Genomic DNA, 18,565 nt, shown 5'->3' on the forward strand with positions numbered 1-18,565 from the left:
GTCTGACCTCAGATCTGTGTGTTATCCCTCTCTGCTCAGAGAGATGTTGTTCCGGCTTACTTAATTACTTAGCTACTGTAAAACATGGATTTAAATGAGAAATGAAATATGTATACGTCCACAAGATGGCATCTAAACACATTACAAGTGATCATAGATATGCCCACTAAGCTACCTTCATGTTCTTCTTTCTTTCTAAGCTCTAACGACTCTGTTGGATGAGTCACAAGCACATTTTTGTAAAATAATTCCCAGATGGGTTAAAAATATCTTTCACAAATGTTTGTATTAAAAACATTCAGAGTTACTACTTTTCCTGGCTGTGGTCTCACAGGGTTTGAGGATTTCTAGGAAACTGTGGTTTCGCCTTTCACAGTGACGGCCTGACTTTCTAGGAATAAGTTCTCCTTTTCCAGGCAGCCACACAAACACATGTGCCTCCTCCCCCCTAGAAAAGAGTGGGAGGGAGGAAAAAAAACACAAACCCTCATTTCACGTTTTCTGCCATGTCTACATTCCAAAGCTCTTGGATGAAAACAGTGGAACACGCTGCTATACAAATGTTTTCATCTGCCACATAAGCAGCATTTCTAGCCACATATGAGGGAGGCTATGGGTCAGTGGTTAGCAGGTCCGTCTTTCAATCAGGGGGTTGGAGGTTCAATCCCCGCCCTAGTTGAGCAAGACACTAAACCCTGAATTGCTCCCTGTAGCTGCGTCTACAGTGTATGTAACAGGATTGTAAATCGCTTTGGATAAAAGCGTCAGCTAAATGACATGTAATGTAATATGGTTTTTTTTAAAGGAAGAGAGGAAAAAGGAGAAAGTGTTGCACCATTCTAAAAAAGGAAAAAGTGGCAATAACATCCAAATAGTTCCAGAAAGACCTTTCTGAACAATTGATGAATAAATCAAAACCAAGTCTCTTCACTTCCAGATGAGATCCACTAAACTGAAATGGATAGAATAAAAATAGGTTAAAATATATTTTTAAAATCTGTTTCTTACCCTGTACATAAACAGTTTAAATAGTTAGGTATAAGTAATCAATATAAAGATGTAATAATTAGCTAAAAGTAATCAATAAAGTTGTAATAGTAAGCTAAAAGTAATCAATATAAAGTTGTAATAGTAAGCTAAAAGTAATCAATATAAAGTTGTAATAGTAAGCTAAAAGTAATCAATATAAAGTTGTAATGGCTAAATAGGCTATAAAGTAATAGTTAGCTAAAAGTAATTAATATAAAGTAATAGTTAGCTAAAAGTAATCAATATAAAGTTGTAATCGTTAGCTAAAAGTAATCAATATCAAGTTGTAATGGCTAAATAGGCTAAAAAGTAATAGTTAGCTAAAAGTAATCAATATCAAGTTGTAATGGCTAAATAGGCTAAAAAGTAATAGTTAGCTAAAAGTAATCAATATAAAGTTGTAATAGTAAGCTAAAAGTAATCAATATAAAGTTGTAATAGTAAGCTAAAAGTAATCAATATAAAGTTGTAATAGTTAGGTAAAAGTAATCAATATAAAGTAATAGTTAGCTTAAAGTTGTAATAGAGTGAGAAGAGGAAACGTTCACGAGAACATTTAGTTTAGTAACTAGAGCGAACTCAAGGGTTAACTGTTACGCATTTAAGTTCAACTTAAAAACTGAACCCAGACAGTGTTTCTAAAATAAATAGAAGCATTTATTTATGTACAGAAAATGTTTAAAGTTTACAACAGAGTTTAAAACATTACCAAAAAAACAGTTAAGAACAAATATGTACATGTATGAACACTATATTTACACACTTAATCTGCACTGTGAGTCTGTTACTGTAAAAATGACATTATATAGAGCTTCACCTGTCAACGGTCATAAACCACACCTACACCCCCTCCATTAATGCACTGTAAACAGATGGTGAGCGGATACATATCCACTGAGTTCAATAGAACCAACATCAACATGCAAACATCATTTCCTAAAAAAAAAAAGAGGCACACATTTGTCAGCGATGCATTAAAAGGGTTAAAAAAAGCTGGCGAGAACTGCGTTTTATAAAAACCATGACTTTCTTTCATCAGGAATGCTGGAGGCGAGTTCAAGTGGTGGTCCTGAGGGAGGATGTGAGTGTGCCAGGCAAAGAGCGTTAGACATGACCCCGCTGTTCACGTGTGCATCAAAGCTTTTCGGTCTTCGAGGAATGCACTGCCCCCCCCCCCCCACCCCTCACATTTAAAGATAGCCCTCCGGTGCTCAGATATGATCATAACAAGCTATCGAAGAAACTCCGCCACTGAGGAATATTGTTGTGTGGCCACATGGCGGTATGTGAAATCTGAAGGCCGCCACAGAGTGTAAACCACGTCACTGACACACTGTGCATTCTTCCCGCTTAACAACAGAAGCATTGTATTGAGGTCACGTTGGGTGATGTCTTTGCTCCTCTACAGAGGCAAAGACAGCATGGTGTTCAAGTCAGACTTATTGAGACACATCGAGGTCACACCGACAGATTTGCCATTATTAGTAGCCGATATTCCCCTTTCTGTATGCCCCACTTTTTAATTTGAGTAAATATATTTGCCTTCTCGCAGGCCATTGATTCCAAACTCTTAGATGAGTTGAGTTTGGTTTAGCTTCGCACTAGAAAAAGAGGGAAACAGCTAGCCTGACAGCTAGTTAGCATTCGCATAATAACTGGAAAAAGACGGCAACAGCTAGCCTAACAGATAGTTAGCATTAGCATAATAACTGGAAAAAGAGGGAAACAGCTAGCCTGACAGCTAGTTAGCGTTAGCATAATAACTGGAAAAAGACGGAAACAGCTAGCCTAACAGCTAGTTAGCGTTAGCATAATAACTGGAAAAAGAGGGAAACAGCTAGCCTGACAGCTAGTTAGCGTTAGCATAATAACTGGAAAAAGAGGGAAACAGCTAGCCTGACAGCTAGTTAGCGTTCGCATAATAACTGGAAAAAGACGGCAACAGCTAGCCTAACAGATAGTTAGCGTTAGCATAATAACTGGAAAAAGAGGGAAACAGCTAGCCTGACAGCTAGTTAGCGTTAGCATAATAACTGGAAAAAGAGGGAAACAGCTAGTTAGCGTTAGCATAATAACTGGAAGCCACAAGAGCCTGGCTACAATCGGCCAACCAGCAGCATCTCTAGAGCTTCTAAATAAAACACTTTATATCTCGTTTATTTATTCTGTACAAAACAAAACACCTCGTAAAAATGTTTATAAAACCACACATCCTCACATGGCGAGCCGTTTCCCCAAGCTGAGCTCATCTGAGCTAACCATCTGCCTGTGGTATCTCTATATCGACCATGCAGGCATTAGAGTGGACAAAACAGCAAAAAAGCTTTGACCATGTTCCATGAGAGGAAACAAAAAAACAGTTTTCTTTAGCTCGGCCTCTTTTTTCTTTTGATGCATGAAAGACAAGACATTATATGGCAGTGACACATCAGTTGTATCATCAGAGTCACACTTGGGATAACGGGGAAGCATATTTAGATTGAGGAATCCATCATTGCTGATTCAGTGAGGGATGGATTGTCAACCATAATAATAGGAAAAACATGTTCAACCTGAAAAATAATGTTTCACCCGGTTTCCTTTCCACCGCAGAGCGCTTTTCTGCCTGTGAGGAAACAGAGGTTCTGATCCTGCTTCCACTTCTTTGACATCCCATGTAGCTTCTCATCGAGGCTCATCTTTCCTTCAGTTTTCTGTGAAGGCTGGATTCTCTGCCTCTTCATCCAAGCTCACAACTTGCCTCTGAAAGGACAGAAAATAAAAGATGTCAGACGTGCACAACGCTGTCGTCTGTGTGCGCCGATTACAACAACATGTGCTAAATGCAAACAGTCTGAAGTGGAGACGGTGAGACTCACCTTTGGGTAGGAGTAACCGTCCGGGCTGTTGCTCCGAAAAATGTGCACTTGGTCCTCGGTGGTTTTCTGGTAGACGGGGTTGTCGAAGTGAATGGTGCTGGTGTTCTTCAGCCTGTAGTTCCTCCACAGCAGAGCGCCGCCAACAGCCACCAGGCACACCATCGCTACAGGGAGGCGGATGGAGAGAGAGATGAGGGGTGAGACACGATGAGGAGTGAGACACAATGAGGGGAGAGACACGATGAGGGGTGAGACACGATGAGGAGTGAGACACGATGAGGGGTGAGACACGATGAGGAGTGACACGATGATGGGTGAGACACGATGAGGGGTGAGACACGATGAGGAGTGAGACACAATGAGGGGAGAGACACGATGAGGGGTGAGACACGATGAGGAGTGAGACACGATGAGGGGTGAGACACGATGAGGGGTGAGACACGATGAGGGGTGAGACACGATGATGGGTGAGACACGATGAGGGGTGAGACACGATGAGGGGTGAGACACGATGAGGAGTGAGACACGATGATGGGTGAGACACGATGAGGGGTGAGACACGATGAGGGGTGAGACACGATGAGGGGTGAGACACGATGAGGAGTGACACGATGATGGGTGAGACACGATGAGGGGTGAGACACGATGATGGGTGAGACACGATGAGGGGTGAGACACGATGAGGAGTGAGACACGATGAGGGGTGAGACACGATGAGGAGTGAGACACGATGAGGAGTGAGACACGATGAGGGGTGAGACACGATGAGGGGTGAGACACGATGAGGGGTGAGACACGATGAGGGGTGAGACACGATGAGGGGTGAGACACGATGAGGGGTGAGACACGATGAGGGGTGAGACACGATGAGGGTGAGACACGATGAGGGTGAGACACGATGAGGAGTGAGACACGATGAGGGGTGAGACACGATGAGGAGTGAGACACGATGAGGAGTGAGACACGATGAGGGGTGAGACACGATGAGGAGTGAGACACGATGAGGGGTGAGACACGATGAGGAGTGAGACACGATGAGGGTGAGACACGATGAGGGTGAGACACGATGAGGGTGAGACACGATGAGGGGTGAGACACGATGAGGAGTGAGACACGATGAGGGGTGAGACACGATGAGGGTGAGACACGATGAGGGTGAGACACGATGAGGGGTGAGACACGATGAGGGTGAGACACGATGAGGGGTGAGACACGATGAGGGTGAGACACGATGAGGGTGAGACACGATGAGGGGTGAGACACGATGAGGGTGAGACACGATGAGGGGTGAGACACGATGAGGAGTGACACGATGAGGGTGAGACACGATGAGGAGTGAGACACGATGAGGGTGAGACACGATGAGGGGTGAGACACGATGAGGAGGTGAGACACGATGAGGGGTGAGACACGATGAGGGTGAGACACGATGAGGGTGAGACACGATGAGGGGTGAGACACGATGAGGGTGACACGATGAGGGTGAGACACGATGAGCGGTGACACGATGAGGGGTGAAACACGATGAGGGTGAGACACGATGAGGGTGAGACACGATGAGGGGTGAGACACGATGAGGGTGAGACACGATGAGGGTGAGACACGATGAGGGTGAGACACGATGAGGAGTGAGACACGATGAGGGTGAGACACGATGAGGGGTGAGACACGATGAGGGGTGAGACACGATGAGGAGTGAGACACGATGAGGGGTGAGACACGATGAGGAGTGACACGATGATGGGTGAGACACGATGAGGAGTGACACGATGAGGGGTGAGACACGATGAGGAGTGACACGATGAGGGGTGAGACACGATGAGGAGTGACACGATGATGGGTGAGACACGATGAGGAGTGACACGATGAGGGGAGACACGATGAGGGGTGACACGATGAGGGGTGAGACACGATGAGGAGTGACACGATGAGGGGTGAGACACGATGAGGAGTGACACGATGAGGGGTGAGACACGATGAGGGGTGAGACACGATGAGGAGTGAGACACGATGAGGGGTGAGACACGATGAGGAGTGAGACACGATGAGGGGTGAGACACGATGATGGGTGAGACACGATGAGGGGTGAGACACGATGAGGGGTGAGACACGATGAGGAGTGAGACACGATGAGGGGTGAGACACGATGAGGAGTGAGACACGATGAGGGGTGAGACACGATGAGGGGTGAGACACGATGAGGGGTGAGACACGATGAGGGTGAGACACGATGAGGAGTGAGACACGATGAGGGGTGAGACACGATGAGGAGTGAGACACGATGAGGGGTGAGACACGATGAGGGGTGAGACACGATGAGGGGTGACACGATGAGGGGTGAGACACGATGAGGGGTGAGACACGATGAGGGGTGAGACACGATGAGGGGTGACACGATGAGGGTGAGACACGATGAGGGGTGAGACACGATGAGGGGTGAGACACGATGAGGAGTGACACGATGAGGGGTGAGACACGATGAGGGGTGAGACACGATGAGGGGTGAGACACGATGAGGAGTGAGACACGATGATGGGTGAGACACGATGAGGGGTGAGACACGATGAGGGGTGAGACACCATGAGGGGTGAGACACGATGATGGGTGAGACACGATGAGGGGTGAGACACGATGAGGGGTGAGACACGATGAGGGTGACACGATGAGGGGTGAGACACAATGAGGGGTGAGACACGATGAGGGGTGAGACACGATGAGGGGTGAGACACGATGATGGGTGAGACACGATGAGGGGTGAGACACGATGAGGAGTGAGACACGATGAGGGGTGAGACACGATGAGGAGTGAGACACGATGAGGGGTGAGACACGATGAGGAGTGAGACACGATGAGGAGTGACACGATGAGGAGTGAGACACGATGAGGGGTGAGACACGATGAGGGGTGAGACACGATGAGGGGTGAGACACGATGAGGGGTGAGACACGATGAGGAGTGAGACACGATGAGGGGTGAGACACGATGAGGGGTGAGACACGATGAGGAGTGAGACACGATGAGGAGTGAGACACGATGAGGAGTGAGACACGATGAGGGGTGAGACACGATGAGGAGTGACACGATGAGGGGTGAGACACGATGAGGAGTGACACGATGAGGGGTGAGACACGATGAGGAGTGAGACACGATGAGGGGTGAGACACGATGAGGGGTGAGACACGATGAGGAGTGAGACACGATGAGGAGTGAGACACGATGAGGAGTGACACGATGAGGGGTGAGACACGATGAGGGGTGAGACACGATGAGGAGTGACACGATGAGGGGTGAGACACGATGAGGGGTGAGACACGATGAGGAGTGAGACACGATGAGGAGTGACACGATGAGGGGTGAGACACGATGAGGAGTGACACGATGAGGAGTGACACGATGAGGAGTGACACGATGAGGAGTGACACGATGAGGAGTGACACGATGAGGGGTGAGACACGATGAGGGGTGAGACACGATGAGGAGTGAGACACGATGAGGAGTGACACGATGAGGGGTGAGACACGATGAGGGGTGAGACACGATGAGGGGTGAGACACGATGAGGAGTGACACGATGAGGAGTGACACGATGAGGGGTGAGACACGATGATGGGTGAGACACGATGAGGGGTGAGACACGATGAGGAGTGAGACACGTTGAGGAGTGACACGATGAGGGGTGAGACACGATGATGGGTGAGACACGATGAGGGGTGAGACACGATGAGGAGTGAGACACGATGAGGAGTGACACGATGAGGGGTGAGACACGATGAGGAGTGAGACACGATGAGGAGTGACACGATGAGGGGTGAGACACGATGATGGGTGAGACACGATGAGGGGTGAGACACGATGAGGAGTGAGACACGTTGAGGGGTGAGACACGATGAGGAGTGAGACACGTTGAGGGGTGAGACACGATGAGGGGTGAGACACGATGAGGGGTGAGACACGATGAGGGGTGAGACACGATGAGGGGTGAGACACGATGAGGAGTGAGACACGTTGAGGGGTGAGACACGATGAGGAGTGAGACACGTTGAGGGGTGAGACACGATGAGGAGTGACACGATGAGGAGTGAGACACGATGAGGAGTGAGACACGATGAGGGGTGAGACACGATGAGGAGTGAGACACGATGAGGGGTGAGACACTCACCCAGAGGAATCGCAATGGACAGGGCGGTCAGGGTGGGGGAGGCGGCGGCGGGTCCAGCGGAGGCAAAAACATGTCGTAAATCTGAGGGAAAAGTAAACACCAGAAGACGAGTTAATGATCCACGGAGCTGAGGACATCACAGTCAACCAAACCAACTCTGTACAACGGTCACCAGTCCACACAATTCAACCGGCACAGCTTCATGGTGCTTGCCTGGAGAGGTGACCGGAGCCCCTGTTGTGGTCTTGGGTATTTCAGGTTTCGCCGGCTTGGGTGACGGGGTCCGTGGTTTAGGTGTGGTGGTCCTCGCAGGAGGCATGGTGCTGCGTGGCACCGGCCGCGCCGCAGTGCTGGTGATCACGATGGGCACCGTGGTGGTGCGGACCTGGGGCTTAGTGGTGGTCCGGATCGGGGTCTGAGGTGTGGTGCTGGGTGGCCTTGGTGGCTGAGGAGGGGGGGCAGTATCTGGCTCTTGCGGCTGCACGGGAGCTGCAGGTGTTGGAACAGCTGGGGAACAGAAACAGAAGAGGAGGAGGAGGAGGAGGAAGAGGAGTGACAGTCAGAAATTACTTGAACTAATGAAAATGTTTAATTTAAATGAGATATTAATATGTTGTCCTTTTCTTCTCGCTGTTTGCCGTTACGCACCAGGTACACATGTCCTCATGTCCCTGGCCAGCATCATGCCATCTGGACACACACAGGTGTACTTCGGGGGATGTGTGCCCACTTGAGGGGCTGCCAGGCACAAGAATTCACACCCGGATAGCCGGCACCAATCCCTCCCTGCAATGGAAAAGAAGACGACATTTTACTATAATTGAAGCGCTCTACAAGCAATAGGTAGACATTCTTTGAGAATAAGCCTCTTTCAAAAAACTTTTCAACTATTCCTTTAAAGTCACTGATTTGTTCTCTGATGTTTATTCTGACAGTCTCTCGTGAGCGTGATGGGTTCAGACGCATTGGAGTCTTGCCATTGTAATCCAAATCAGTGCAAATAAGTAGGAGTAAGACCACAGGTTCCCAAACAACCCACTGCAATAATAGCACTATAATATTTGATCATATGTCATAATGATAATAATAAAATGTTGTTCTATTTCTTTTCCAAATAATAATGTTTCCCAGTAAATGGTCCTGTTCTTGTAAAGCACTAGTCTTACGACCATTCAAAGCGCATGACATCATTCACCCATCCACACCCTGGTGGGAGGGGCTTAAGTTGCACCTGCACACCAGCAATAACTAACATTCACACACATTCACACACCGTAGGCACACAGGAGCAAGAGGCCTGAGGGTTGGGTACTTGTAGGTTAGAGGGGCCGAAGCATGTAATACTTGAGTGTGTTCTGGTCTTGGTGACATACATTATAAAGTCTAAATCTAATCTAATGAATAATATTAGTGACAGACTAATAAACATTACTGCAGGTGTTAGACACTAAATGTTACTCTGCCAATATTCAACAATAAAAACGTTTGATAATGATCTCACATGTGAACAGTGTGTGGCAGTGGTGTCTCTTACCAGCGGGCTGTTTGAGATTATGGAAGAGAATGATGTCATCGGGGGATGACAGGTGCTCTGCCACCGGTGTGATGTCATCGCCCGTCAGCCGGTTTGCACTGAAGATGGCGTTGTTACCGACGTCGGTCCAGAACACTCTCTCCTGGAGGGAATGAAACAGAAACAGAGCGTGAGCATTTTAATCGCCGGCGAGGTGGTGAGAACCCCCTCCGGTCTGTGTGACCCCACCTCAAACACCGTGAGGCTCAGCGGGTGAGCCAGCTTGTGCTCGTCGATGATGAGGGTGCGTCGACCACCGCCCTGCGAGTCGATACTGGAGAGCGTGTGCAGCTTAGAGTCTACCCAGTAGAGCCGCTGGTTCAACAGGTCTGGGGGGAAGGAAACAGGCACAGGTGTAGAGGGGGGCGGGGCAACCAGTCAGACCACTGTGAACATGTGAATAGTTAAAAACAACAACTTGCAACCAGAGGCTTTACCGAGGGTAATTCCATTCGGCCACTCGATGTTGTCAGTGACCAGAGGGGTGCGGTCTCCTCCGTTAAGCCCCGCCTTCTCAATCTTAGCGGGACTCCCCCAGTCGGTCCAGTACATGAAGCTGGGAGGGCACAGACGTGTGTTGCCATCAATACATTTAGTTTGTACACGGCATGGAGAAAAAAAGAGAGTCAAGGAAGGATTTCGGCGTCGCGGCACGATTCGAGTGCTATTGGAGACGTACTTGCTGTCGGGGTCGAGCACAATGGCGCGAGGTTTGATTAAGTCTCGGCGGAAGAGCGTCTTGCGGTGGCCGCCGTCGGCAGCCGCCACGGAGATCGTCCTGCGAATGCTGTCCGTCCAGTACAGGTTTCCGTGGATCCAGTCGAAAGCGATGCCCTCGGGGGCCGCCAGGTCGCTGCCGATCACCACGCGGTGGTGCGCGGGGTCTTCGGCCGAGTCGGCCGGCGCTCTGGAATGACAGCGAAGAGCTGGAGTCAAGCCTGGGGGGTCGGGTCGAGGACACGGGGAAGGCCGCTTTCATTCAGGCGTCATTCTCGCTCACCTGTAGATCTTCTTCTGGGAGATGTCCGACCAGTAGATCTCGTTGGCGGCGATGTTCACGTCGAGGGCCACGACGTTCTTCAGCCGGGGGATCACGCTGGTGTACTCACTTCTGTCCAACGTCATCTTTCTGACTTCGTGGCGGTTGGTGAAGAAAAGGTAGGCTATCGTACCTAGAAAATCAGAGTGGGCAGGTGAACTCGTGGGAATGTCTTCAGCTACTAACAGCCGATAGCCGACACGCTCAAGGAAACCATCTTGTTTCATCGTTGGGTTCTACAGATCTGAGACGAGCTTCAGGTAGAAGAGCCCCATGGAAGATGAGAGCTCGGCTGCAACTCCGGCTCTACAATGTCAGTCAACCGCAGTCTGAGGCCTAAAGCCAAGATACTGCTTCCAAAAATAGGAGTCCATGAAATAGTTGGATAGAGGATGCACAATAGCTACAGTTTCATTGATTTCATTCTGGTACAGTTTAAAGTATACCCAAAAGCAATACTTGAGTAAAAGTAATCATACCTTACTGGAAAATGACTCCAGTAAAGGTAAGATTCACCTATGAGAATATACTACTTGAGTATAAATCTTAAAGTGTCTGATATTTATTGTACTTAACCCTCCTGTTACCTTAGGGTCAATTTGACCCCATTCAATGTTTAACCCTCCTGTTACCTTTATATTTACTGACATATTTTACCCTCGGGGTCAATTTGACCCCAGCAATTAAAACCTCCAGAAAATTATTAGAATTAATATTGTTTTCCAAGTTTAAGTGTGAGGTACTTTATGTTTGTTTGTTGACTACCTAAATAGCCCTTTAAATATATTAAAAAGTTGATATTTCTTATATGTTTGACACAGTGAAAAACAGCCTGGGGTCAAATTGACCCCAAAGAACACCGACATTAAACATTGAATGGGGTCAAATTGACCCTAAGGTAACAGGAGGGTTAAGTATCAAAAGTATTGAATGTACTTAAGTATTGAAAGTAAAAGTAAATGCTGTTAATAAAAAAGCAAAGGGTCAGAATTTTGAGACGTATGAAGTTTATTCTTTTAAGTGCTGTGGCACCAGGACCGAGGAGTTGTATTATAATAATTGTGTGATCCATCCAGGAGCAACAATGCTCAACATAATATATTATACATACATATACTTTTGCATCTTCTATACTTATCATCATAATTCTCAGAAAAGCAATATGACACGATGAAGTAGTTGTATAATATGCTCATTGCGACAAGAGGATGTAGAGGTTAAATGCTTAATATTAAAAATATCAGCTTGATGCATCAGGTCAGTGTTCTGAGAAAGGAAACCTGCTTGGTGAACTCCTTATGGGCCGGATTTGAACACAATCGGCAAAAGTTTTGCTCAAGCTGAATCTGCAATTGGGCGACTGCTACCATCATAACCATGGTTACTACACACCAGTGCTATTCACCGGAACATCTACATGCTGTTGAAGGAACTCTGAGAACTCATATTCACCGATGGCCTTGCAGGCTTTGGTTGCCGGGTCGACTTGGTAACCCTCCTGGCACTGGCATTTGTAACTGCCGATCTGGTTGACGCAGATCTGACTGCAGGTGTCCGGGTCGGCGCACTCGTCGATATCTGGATTCCGAGAAGAAGGAGAAATCATGATGAAACCACCAACGCATGGCAATGCAACAGAACAGGACGGAGAGTTCATCGTTTTCCAGAAGGATTACGGGATCCCGTTTGATCGCGGTTGCGTCAGAGTAACCGGATCGCAACATCCTTCGTTCATCTCACCGAAGTGTCTCAGATGAGAAGGAGAACACAAACCATGCAACAGCGACTACTTCTTATTAGTTTTGGCAGGGCGTTACCTTCACAGCGCTTTCCCTCCAGCAGAAGGTACCCAGAGGGACACAGGCACTCGGAGCCGATCTTCAGGTCATTGCAGATATGAGAGCAGCCGCCGTTGTTGTACAGGCACTCGTTGGAGCCTGAGGGGGAGAAACGAGAACAATCATTCTTCTATGAAGCTGCAGACACCCTAATTAAGTTGACGAGAGTCGTAATTAACCAGACGGTCGTGGAGGAGAGACCTCTGGACTCACCACAATCCCGAAGAGGCTCATCGGACCAATCCCTGCAATCACGCTGACCGTTGCACACCTTCTCCATGCTGATGCACTCCCCGCTGCGGCACTTGAACCTCCTCGGAGCCTCGCAGTGGGTCGCTGTGGAGGAGAAGATTCAGTTCTATGGCCCATGCAGACCAGAGGTTTGGGCCTTTAGGCTTCTGGCAGCCAGGATCGGAAGGGGCCGAGGGAGGAGATCGGTACCGTTGACGCAGCCCGTTTCGTCGCTCATGTCTCGGCAGTCGTACCGGTGGTTGCACTGGCGGCTGCCGTGGATGCAAGTGCCATCGCCGCATTCAAACTCATCGGGGCGGCAGGTGGAGCGAGCTGGGGAGCGGGGGGGAAAAAAAGGGTCGACGCGTGAGCACGAGAGGCGACCGCTCGGAAAAGAAGAAACGAGGAGGAGCGGACGATTCCGACGCGTACCGCAGGCGGCTTCGTCCGACCGGTCGAGGCAGTCGGCGCCCCCGTCGCACTTCCAGCTGCCGTGGATGCACTCCCCGCTGCCGCAGAGGAACTCCAGGGACGAGCACCGATGGGCGGAGGAGGCGGAGTCGGGCGCCTTCGTGCCGCAGCTCTGGGGCCACTCGTCGGAGCCGTCGGAGCAGTCGAGGTCGCCGTCGCAGGCCCAGAGGCGGGGCACGCAGACGCCGTTGTCGCACTGGAAGGAGGCGCCGCTGCAGGAGGCGGGCGCGCAGGACGCCTCGTCGGTGCCGTCGTCGCAGTCCGCCTCGTCGTCGCACAAGAAGGCGGACGACACGCACTGGCCGCTCCCGCAGCTGAACTCCACGTCGGTGCACTGCCTCTGCACTGAGGGGGGAGGACATGCCGGATCACGCCGGAGGGAAGGAAGCGGTGGAAGGAGACGCATCACATGTCATGAAGGAAGCTTACCACAGCTCTTCTCGTCAGCGCCGTTCTCACAGTCGGCTTTTCCATCGCAGTGCCAGGTGCTCGGTACGCACTGGTTCAGGCGATCCGCGCAGCTGAACTCTGTCGGCCGACAGGTTTTGGCCACTGGGAGTGACGTCACGAGGGGAAAAAACAAACGTTAACTGAGGACGACGCCATCGTCGCAGTGAGGCGTCCGCCGTCGCGCCGCCGGACTCACTGCAGGTAGCGGGAAGTTCATCGGTGCCGTCGCCGCAGTCGTCGGTGCCGTCGCACGCCCATCTGACCGTGAGGCACTTCCCGTTGCCACACTGGAACTGGTCGGGTCCACATGTTGCCAATGCGTCTACGACAGAGACAAACACACAGCTCGGCTAAAAGGGCCAATGTTCTCGTGATCGAATAAATCAGGGGCCAAGACAGGAAGACTCTCCAAATGAAATCTCATGGAATAATACGTCAGCAGAGCGCTATCGACCGAGACTAAAGAGTCGAATGTCGTTCGTTTTTTGCAGGTTTTTGGGTAATTCCAGTTGGCGAACCTCGATTTGCGATACTCCTGTGAGAGGTCTAGAGAGACGATGGTGCTAGATTCAACTTCAGAGGATTCCCCCCAGTTATTACAATGCATCCTAATTACGTACGAATGTCCGTACTAAGTTCAATTGGCAATGTATTAAAAGTTGTTGAGAAATGAGTTGGTGCTGGAGAAAAAGTCAGAGGATCTCCACCAACGCCTGAACCCAAATCTTAAGGCAATCCATCCAAAAGTCTTTCAGCGTGGACCAGTCGTGTTTCTGTTTCAGAGACGGGTAATGAACTTGATGCCAGGCGACAAAAGCGCGGGAGGTATATACCCACACACACACACACACACACACACACACACACACACACCTACGCCTGTTGGTACTTGTTCAAACCGGGACACTCTCGGTGCGTAAGCCTTTATCAGGGCGATGCCGATTTGGCAAGTCCCACGACACACACCGTAAATCTACTCTTCATGTCTGCTGATAAGAAAACGCCTCCTTCTGGAGTGGGTTCGAACACCGAAGACACAGTCGCCCCCCCCCCCCATGAAGGAATGAAGCCAATGAACCAGAAGGAGCAATTAGACTCCTGTACATCGGAGAGACAGCGCTTCACGGGAAAGGCACTAGGGTTAGGGTTAGGGTTCCCCCCCCCCCGGGTAGAGGGGTGGGGGCAAACTCCCGTATGGCCAACTGTTTCTGAAATGGGGTCGAGGGTAGGCGTGTACCATCATACAGCGTGTGGAATATTTGCTATTTTGTTTGAATTCAAATTAAATATTGATGTATAAGTATTTTCATAAGTTAGTGCCCTGTCTGATTGGATGGGGGGGAAAAGATAAATCATAAATCATGAATGGCTGACAGCGTAGTAAATCATAACAGCTTCCTGTCTGGGGGCTTGGGTCCTGGTTGATGCTTCATTTAAACAAGGAGAGCTTTTATTACTTCACCTGCAGCTTCAGGAGATGTTGTAGTATTTCTTTTATGCTGAATTTAGGGCGGTCATATTATAGCGGCTACTATAATGATACTAAATCTACTACCGTCTGTTGAGCCATTCATGTCTTTATGGCTCCATGTAAAAGAGATCGCCATAAAGATTCCATCGGTTTCACGTTGACGAACCCGATCTCATCACAGAGAGATCATGAAACACTGGAAGGGTTTAATTGAGATTTTTACTTTCTAGATCGACTCCCACATCCCCGAAAGTTATGCTTAGCCCAGGTTCAGGGAGGTTGTTTACTTCCAGGGCTCAGTGGTCAGAGCCAAATGGCAGCGTTATTGATCGAGTGCTTTATCTTCCTCAAATAAAGTCCCTCTGTCCAAAAAGGAAACGTGTGGGAGGCCGTTTCCCAACATGGGGAACTGGACACGTTTCAGCTCTGCACATGGTGTGTTATGGCGGAGGGGTGACAACCAACCAGTTCCAACATGTCTCACCATTTTCCACACACACACACACACACACACACACACACACACACACACACACACACACACACACACACACACACACACACACACACACACACACACACACACACACACACACACACACACACACACACACACACACACACACACACACACACAGAGGTCTGACGGTGACTTTGGTGTCTGTGTGTAACCACAATTTGAGGAATGCTGTTTGAAGACAATGTTTGCAGTGGAGGATGAGTTGGAGGGCCTCCCATTCGGTTTGAACTAGGGCGTTTCAGGTGCAACACGATTTGAGAAAGAGAGAGCGCGCGAAAGAGAGAGCTATTGCCATCATGTGGGAAGAATAATACTGGTCAAAAAAACTAAAGTGTTTTATAAAAACATTTAAACAGTGATTAAAATGCAAGTGGCGCCATTTCTCACATTAGAAATAGTCAAAGCTTCTGAAAAAAACGTCTTTTCAGAAACCCCGCGTGACATCTTCACACACACTGACGTTCACACAGCTCGATCCTCATTGGCTGAGCAACCTGCTGCGAGTTGAGCGCCACACCAAAAAAAGTTGAAAAGGCATGGCGTGGATGAACAAAAAAAAAGAAGAGGGAAAAGGAAATATACACCTGAAAGAAGCACTTATGGATAGAGGATTTGAAATGACTAGGGCCGAGGTATGAAACATTCACGTTAGAGGAGAGATTTGACCTACATTCTGTGAATTATTGCTGTGAATTTCTGTGGAAAGTTTATAAATACTCATGTTAAAATGAGAACTCACTTGTCTGCGCAAGGCAGCAGAGGAGAAACCACAACAGTAGTGCGTGACACCGTGCCATGCTGCTCGCTGTCCACGCGCGTCCACCGGAGGCCGGCTGGCTGCGTCTCTTCTGGGGGTTATCAGCTCTCTTCACCGGGCGGCTGCTGGTCGGACCCCGGCGGGGGGGAAAGCTCTGGTCGTGCGGCTGTAATCAGAGATGCTCCCGCTAGCGCGTGAGGGAGGCTCGGCAACACTGTTCTGTTTGACAACAACTAGAGACCCATTTCAATGTGGTCCAGCGGGGGGCGGGGCCTCGGGAACCGGGCGGGGGCTGCGGAGGAGGAGGGCGGGGTCCGGAGTGGTGTGATTTCTGAGGCACAACAGACCCAACAATTGGGGGGCGGGGCCTTTTCTGCGGGGATGGATTTTACTATGAGAGTTTAACCCTTTCAGGGAGGCGCGCGCGCACGTGGATGGAGACGTTGCGTAAGCTCCATTCCCCGAAAGCGAGCCGACCTCCACGCTGTAGATACGCAGGGGGGGGGTGGGGGGGGCTTTAGGAGACCTGCATCAAGTGTTTCTCAGGGGTCATGAAGGTAAAGATCTGGGAACGGAGGGGTGGGGATAATCTGATTTTGAGAAAAAAGTTGAATTATTACTTGATGATGTGCTATAAAAGTCATGATACATCAAATGGAGGATGTATATATGTTATAATGTACACTGCTGGTTACTATTACTAAATGTGTTAGGAAAGTACTCTTCTATGGCAGATTGTGTGAGTAAAGGAAGAGAAAAGTAATGATAATGACAATACAAATAATAATAATAATAATAATAACAATGATGTGGCTTTTTTGATTCCCATAATATAAAAAAAAATGAGTAATGAGTTGTTTCTTAAATCACAATGACTTTTTCCCAAATAACCATTTGACTTTTTGACAGTTTTTCTAGAAAAAGAAGAAAAAACATCCCCCCCCCCGCCCCCTCCCTGGCAAGTAAATAAGATCCAAATCCCCCGGTTTGAAGTCCAGAAGATGTTCCCGGATGCGTCCCGGCTCTATAAGACGGGCAGCTGGCCGACTCGTTCAATATCTAAATAATAGCAAACAACGCGGTCTCCACAAAGCGGAGGCGTAGTTCATATACTGTTATGACACCAGCCATGTCGTTGTGGGGGAAATGAATAATTGACTTATTGTTATGTAATTATTTGTAATCTTCTAGGAAATAAAGAGGTGTACCACTGGGTGAAACCTCCTCAAGCAATATTAACAACGGCCCATAAAGTCATTAGCGCTGCGTTCATCTCCATATCACCACTTTTGGAATTCAGGTTGTTGACCTCTCGTAAAAATAATAATAATTTTTTAAAAACATGTTTTTCAAGGTTCAAAGTCTCAAACATTGCCAGGGTCCATAAGATAGTTTACGATGAGATTTACATCACAGGAGGAGATAAATACTGACGACCTTGACCCCAGAGCAGAGAGCGTCAGGACTACAGGTTATATGATTTGTAATGAGGAACAGATCAATAATAATCCAGATGTTTCTTTTGAGGACAACAATGGAAGAGTCGCTGCAGTCAACATTGGTTTAAAAAACCCAACAATGACCAGAAATTAAAGCACTCTGGGGGAAATACCCCGTAGGTCACAGTGTGTTGACCCCGTCACTATCACGGGGTCGCACACTCATAAACACGGAGGGTTCGTATGGGCCGAGTCCAGTTTATCATACGTGACCTTCGAAATGTTCCAATGAGCAAAGAACATGTTAGAGTGACAAAGACACGCCAGGTGTTCATTTTATTTCTCATTAATGTCACTCAGCGCCCCATCTGGACAGAAAAAAACCGAAATGTAGAAATTGTTGCATATTTATTAAAAAAAACTGAAAATGTATTGAAGTTTCATCGGTAAAAGTGCTGATTGTGCAGGAAGAAAAGAAAAAGTCCCCTTGTGATGTCAGAGAGGAGACGTGACATCATGGTCAAGACTGACATGAACGAGTCAGCGGAGCTGGTTTTTAACCACTTCAGGTCGGACGGTCCAGTGTGTGTGTGTGTGTGTGTGTACTTTTGCAAAAAAAAGAAACCTTTTCCTCCTCAAACCGGTATTTAAATGAGACCATCTGACAGCTTGGAGGGGGAAATGTATCTTTGATGGAACAACCAGTAACACAGCAGTGTATTGTATCTGT

At 48.5% G+C, this 18,565-nt stretch overlaps 1 protein-coding gene across 1 annotated transcript; it reads right to left on the reverse strand.

Moving 5' to 3' along the window:
- Positions 1-1,662: 1,662 nt before the first annotated feature.
- ldlra (low density lipoprotein receptor a) lies at positions 1,663-16,611 on the reverse strand. The gene is made up of 18 exons (XM_056407303.1): positions 16,379-16,611; positions 13,845-13,970; positions 13,628-13,750; positions 13,160-13,543; positions 12,938-13,060; positions 12,710-12,832; positions 12,476-12,595; positions 12,111-12,236; positions 10,620-10,791; positions 10,299-10,526; positions 10,057-10,175; positions 9,809-9,948; positions 9,581-9,722; positions 8,695-8,832; positions 8,260-8,553; positions 8,047-8,127; positions 3,888-4,051; positions 1,663-3,771 (listed from the first exon to the last, which is right to left on the reverse strand). The coding sequence occupies exons 1-18, from the start codon at positions 16,434-16,436 to the stop codon at positions 3,715-3,717; spliced, it is 2,718 nt and encodes a 905-aa protein (XP_056263278.1). The 5' UTR covers positions 16,437-16,611; the 3' UTR covers positions 1,663-3,714.
- Between the last annotated feature and the right edge of the window lie 1,954 nt (positions 16,612-18,565).

This window comes from Pseudoliparis swirei, chromosome 23, assembly GCF_029220125.1.
Source record: "Pseudoliparis swirei isolate HS2019 ecotype Mariana Trench chromosome 23, NWPU_hadal_v1, whole genome shotgun sequence".
NCBI lineage: Eukaryota > Metazoa > Chordata > Actinopteri > Perciformes > Liparidae > Pseudoliparis > Pseudoliparis swirei.

Coding starts and splice junctions, on each gene's coding strand:
- ldlra (XM_056407303.1), bottom strand. CDS start 16,436: ATGGCACGGTGTCACGCACTACTGTTGTGGTTTCTCCTCTGCTGCCTT. Junction 13,751..13,844: donor TGAACTTCCCGCTACCTGCA/GTGAGTCCGGCG, acceptor CGTCACTCCCAG/TGGCCAAAACCTGTCGGCCG. Junction 13,544..13,627: donor CGCTGACGAGAAGAGCTGTG/GTAAGCTTCCTT, acceptor CTCCCCCCTCAG/TGCAGAGGCAGTGCACCGAC.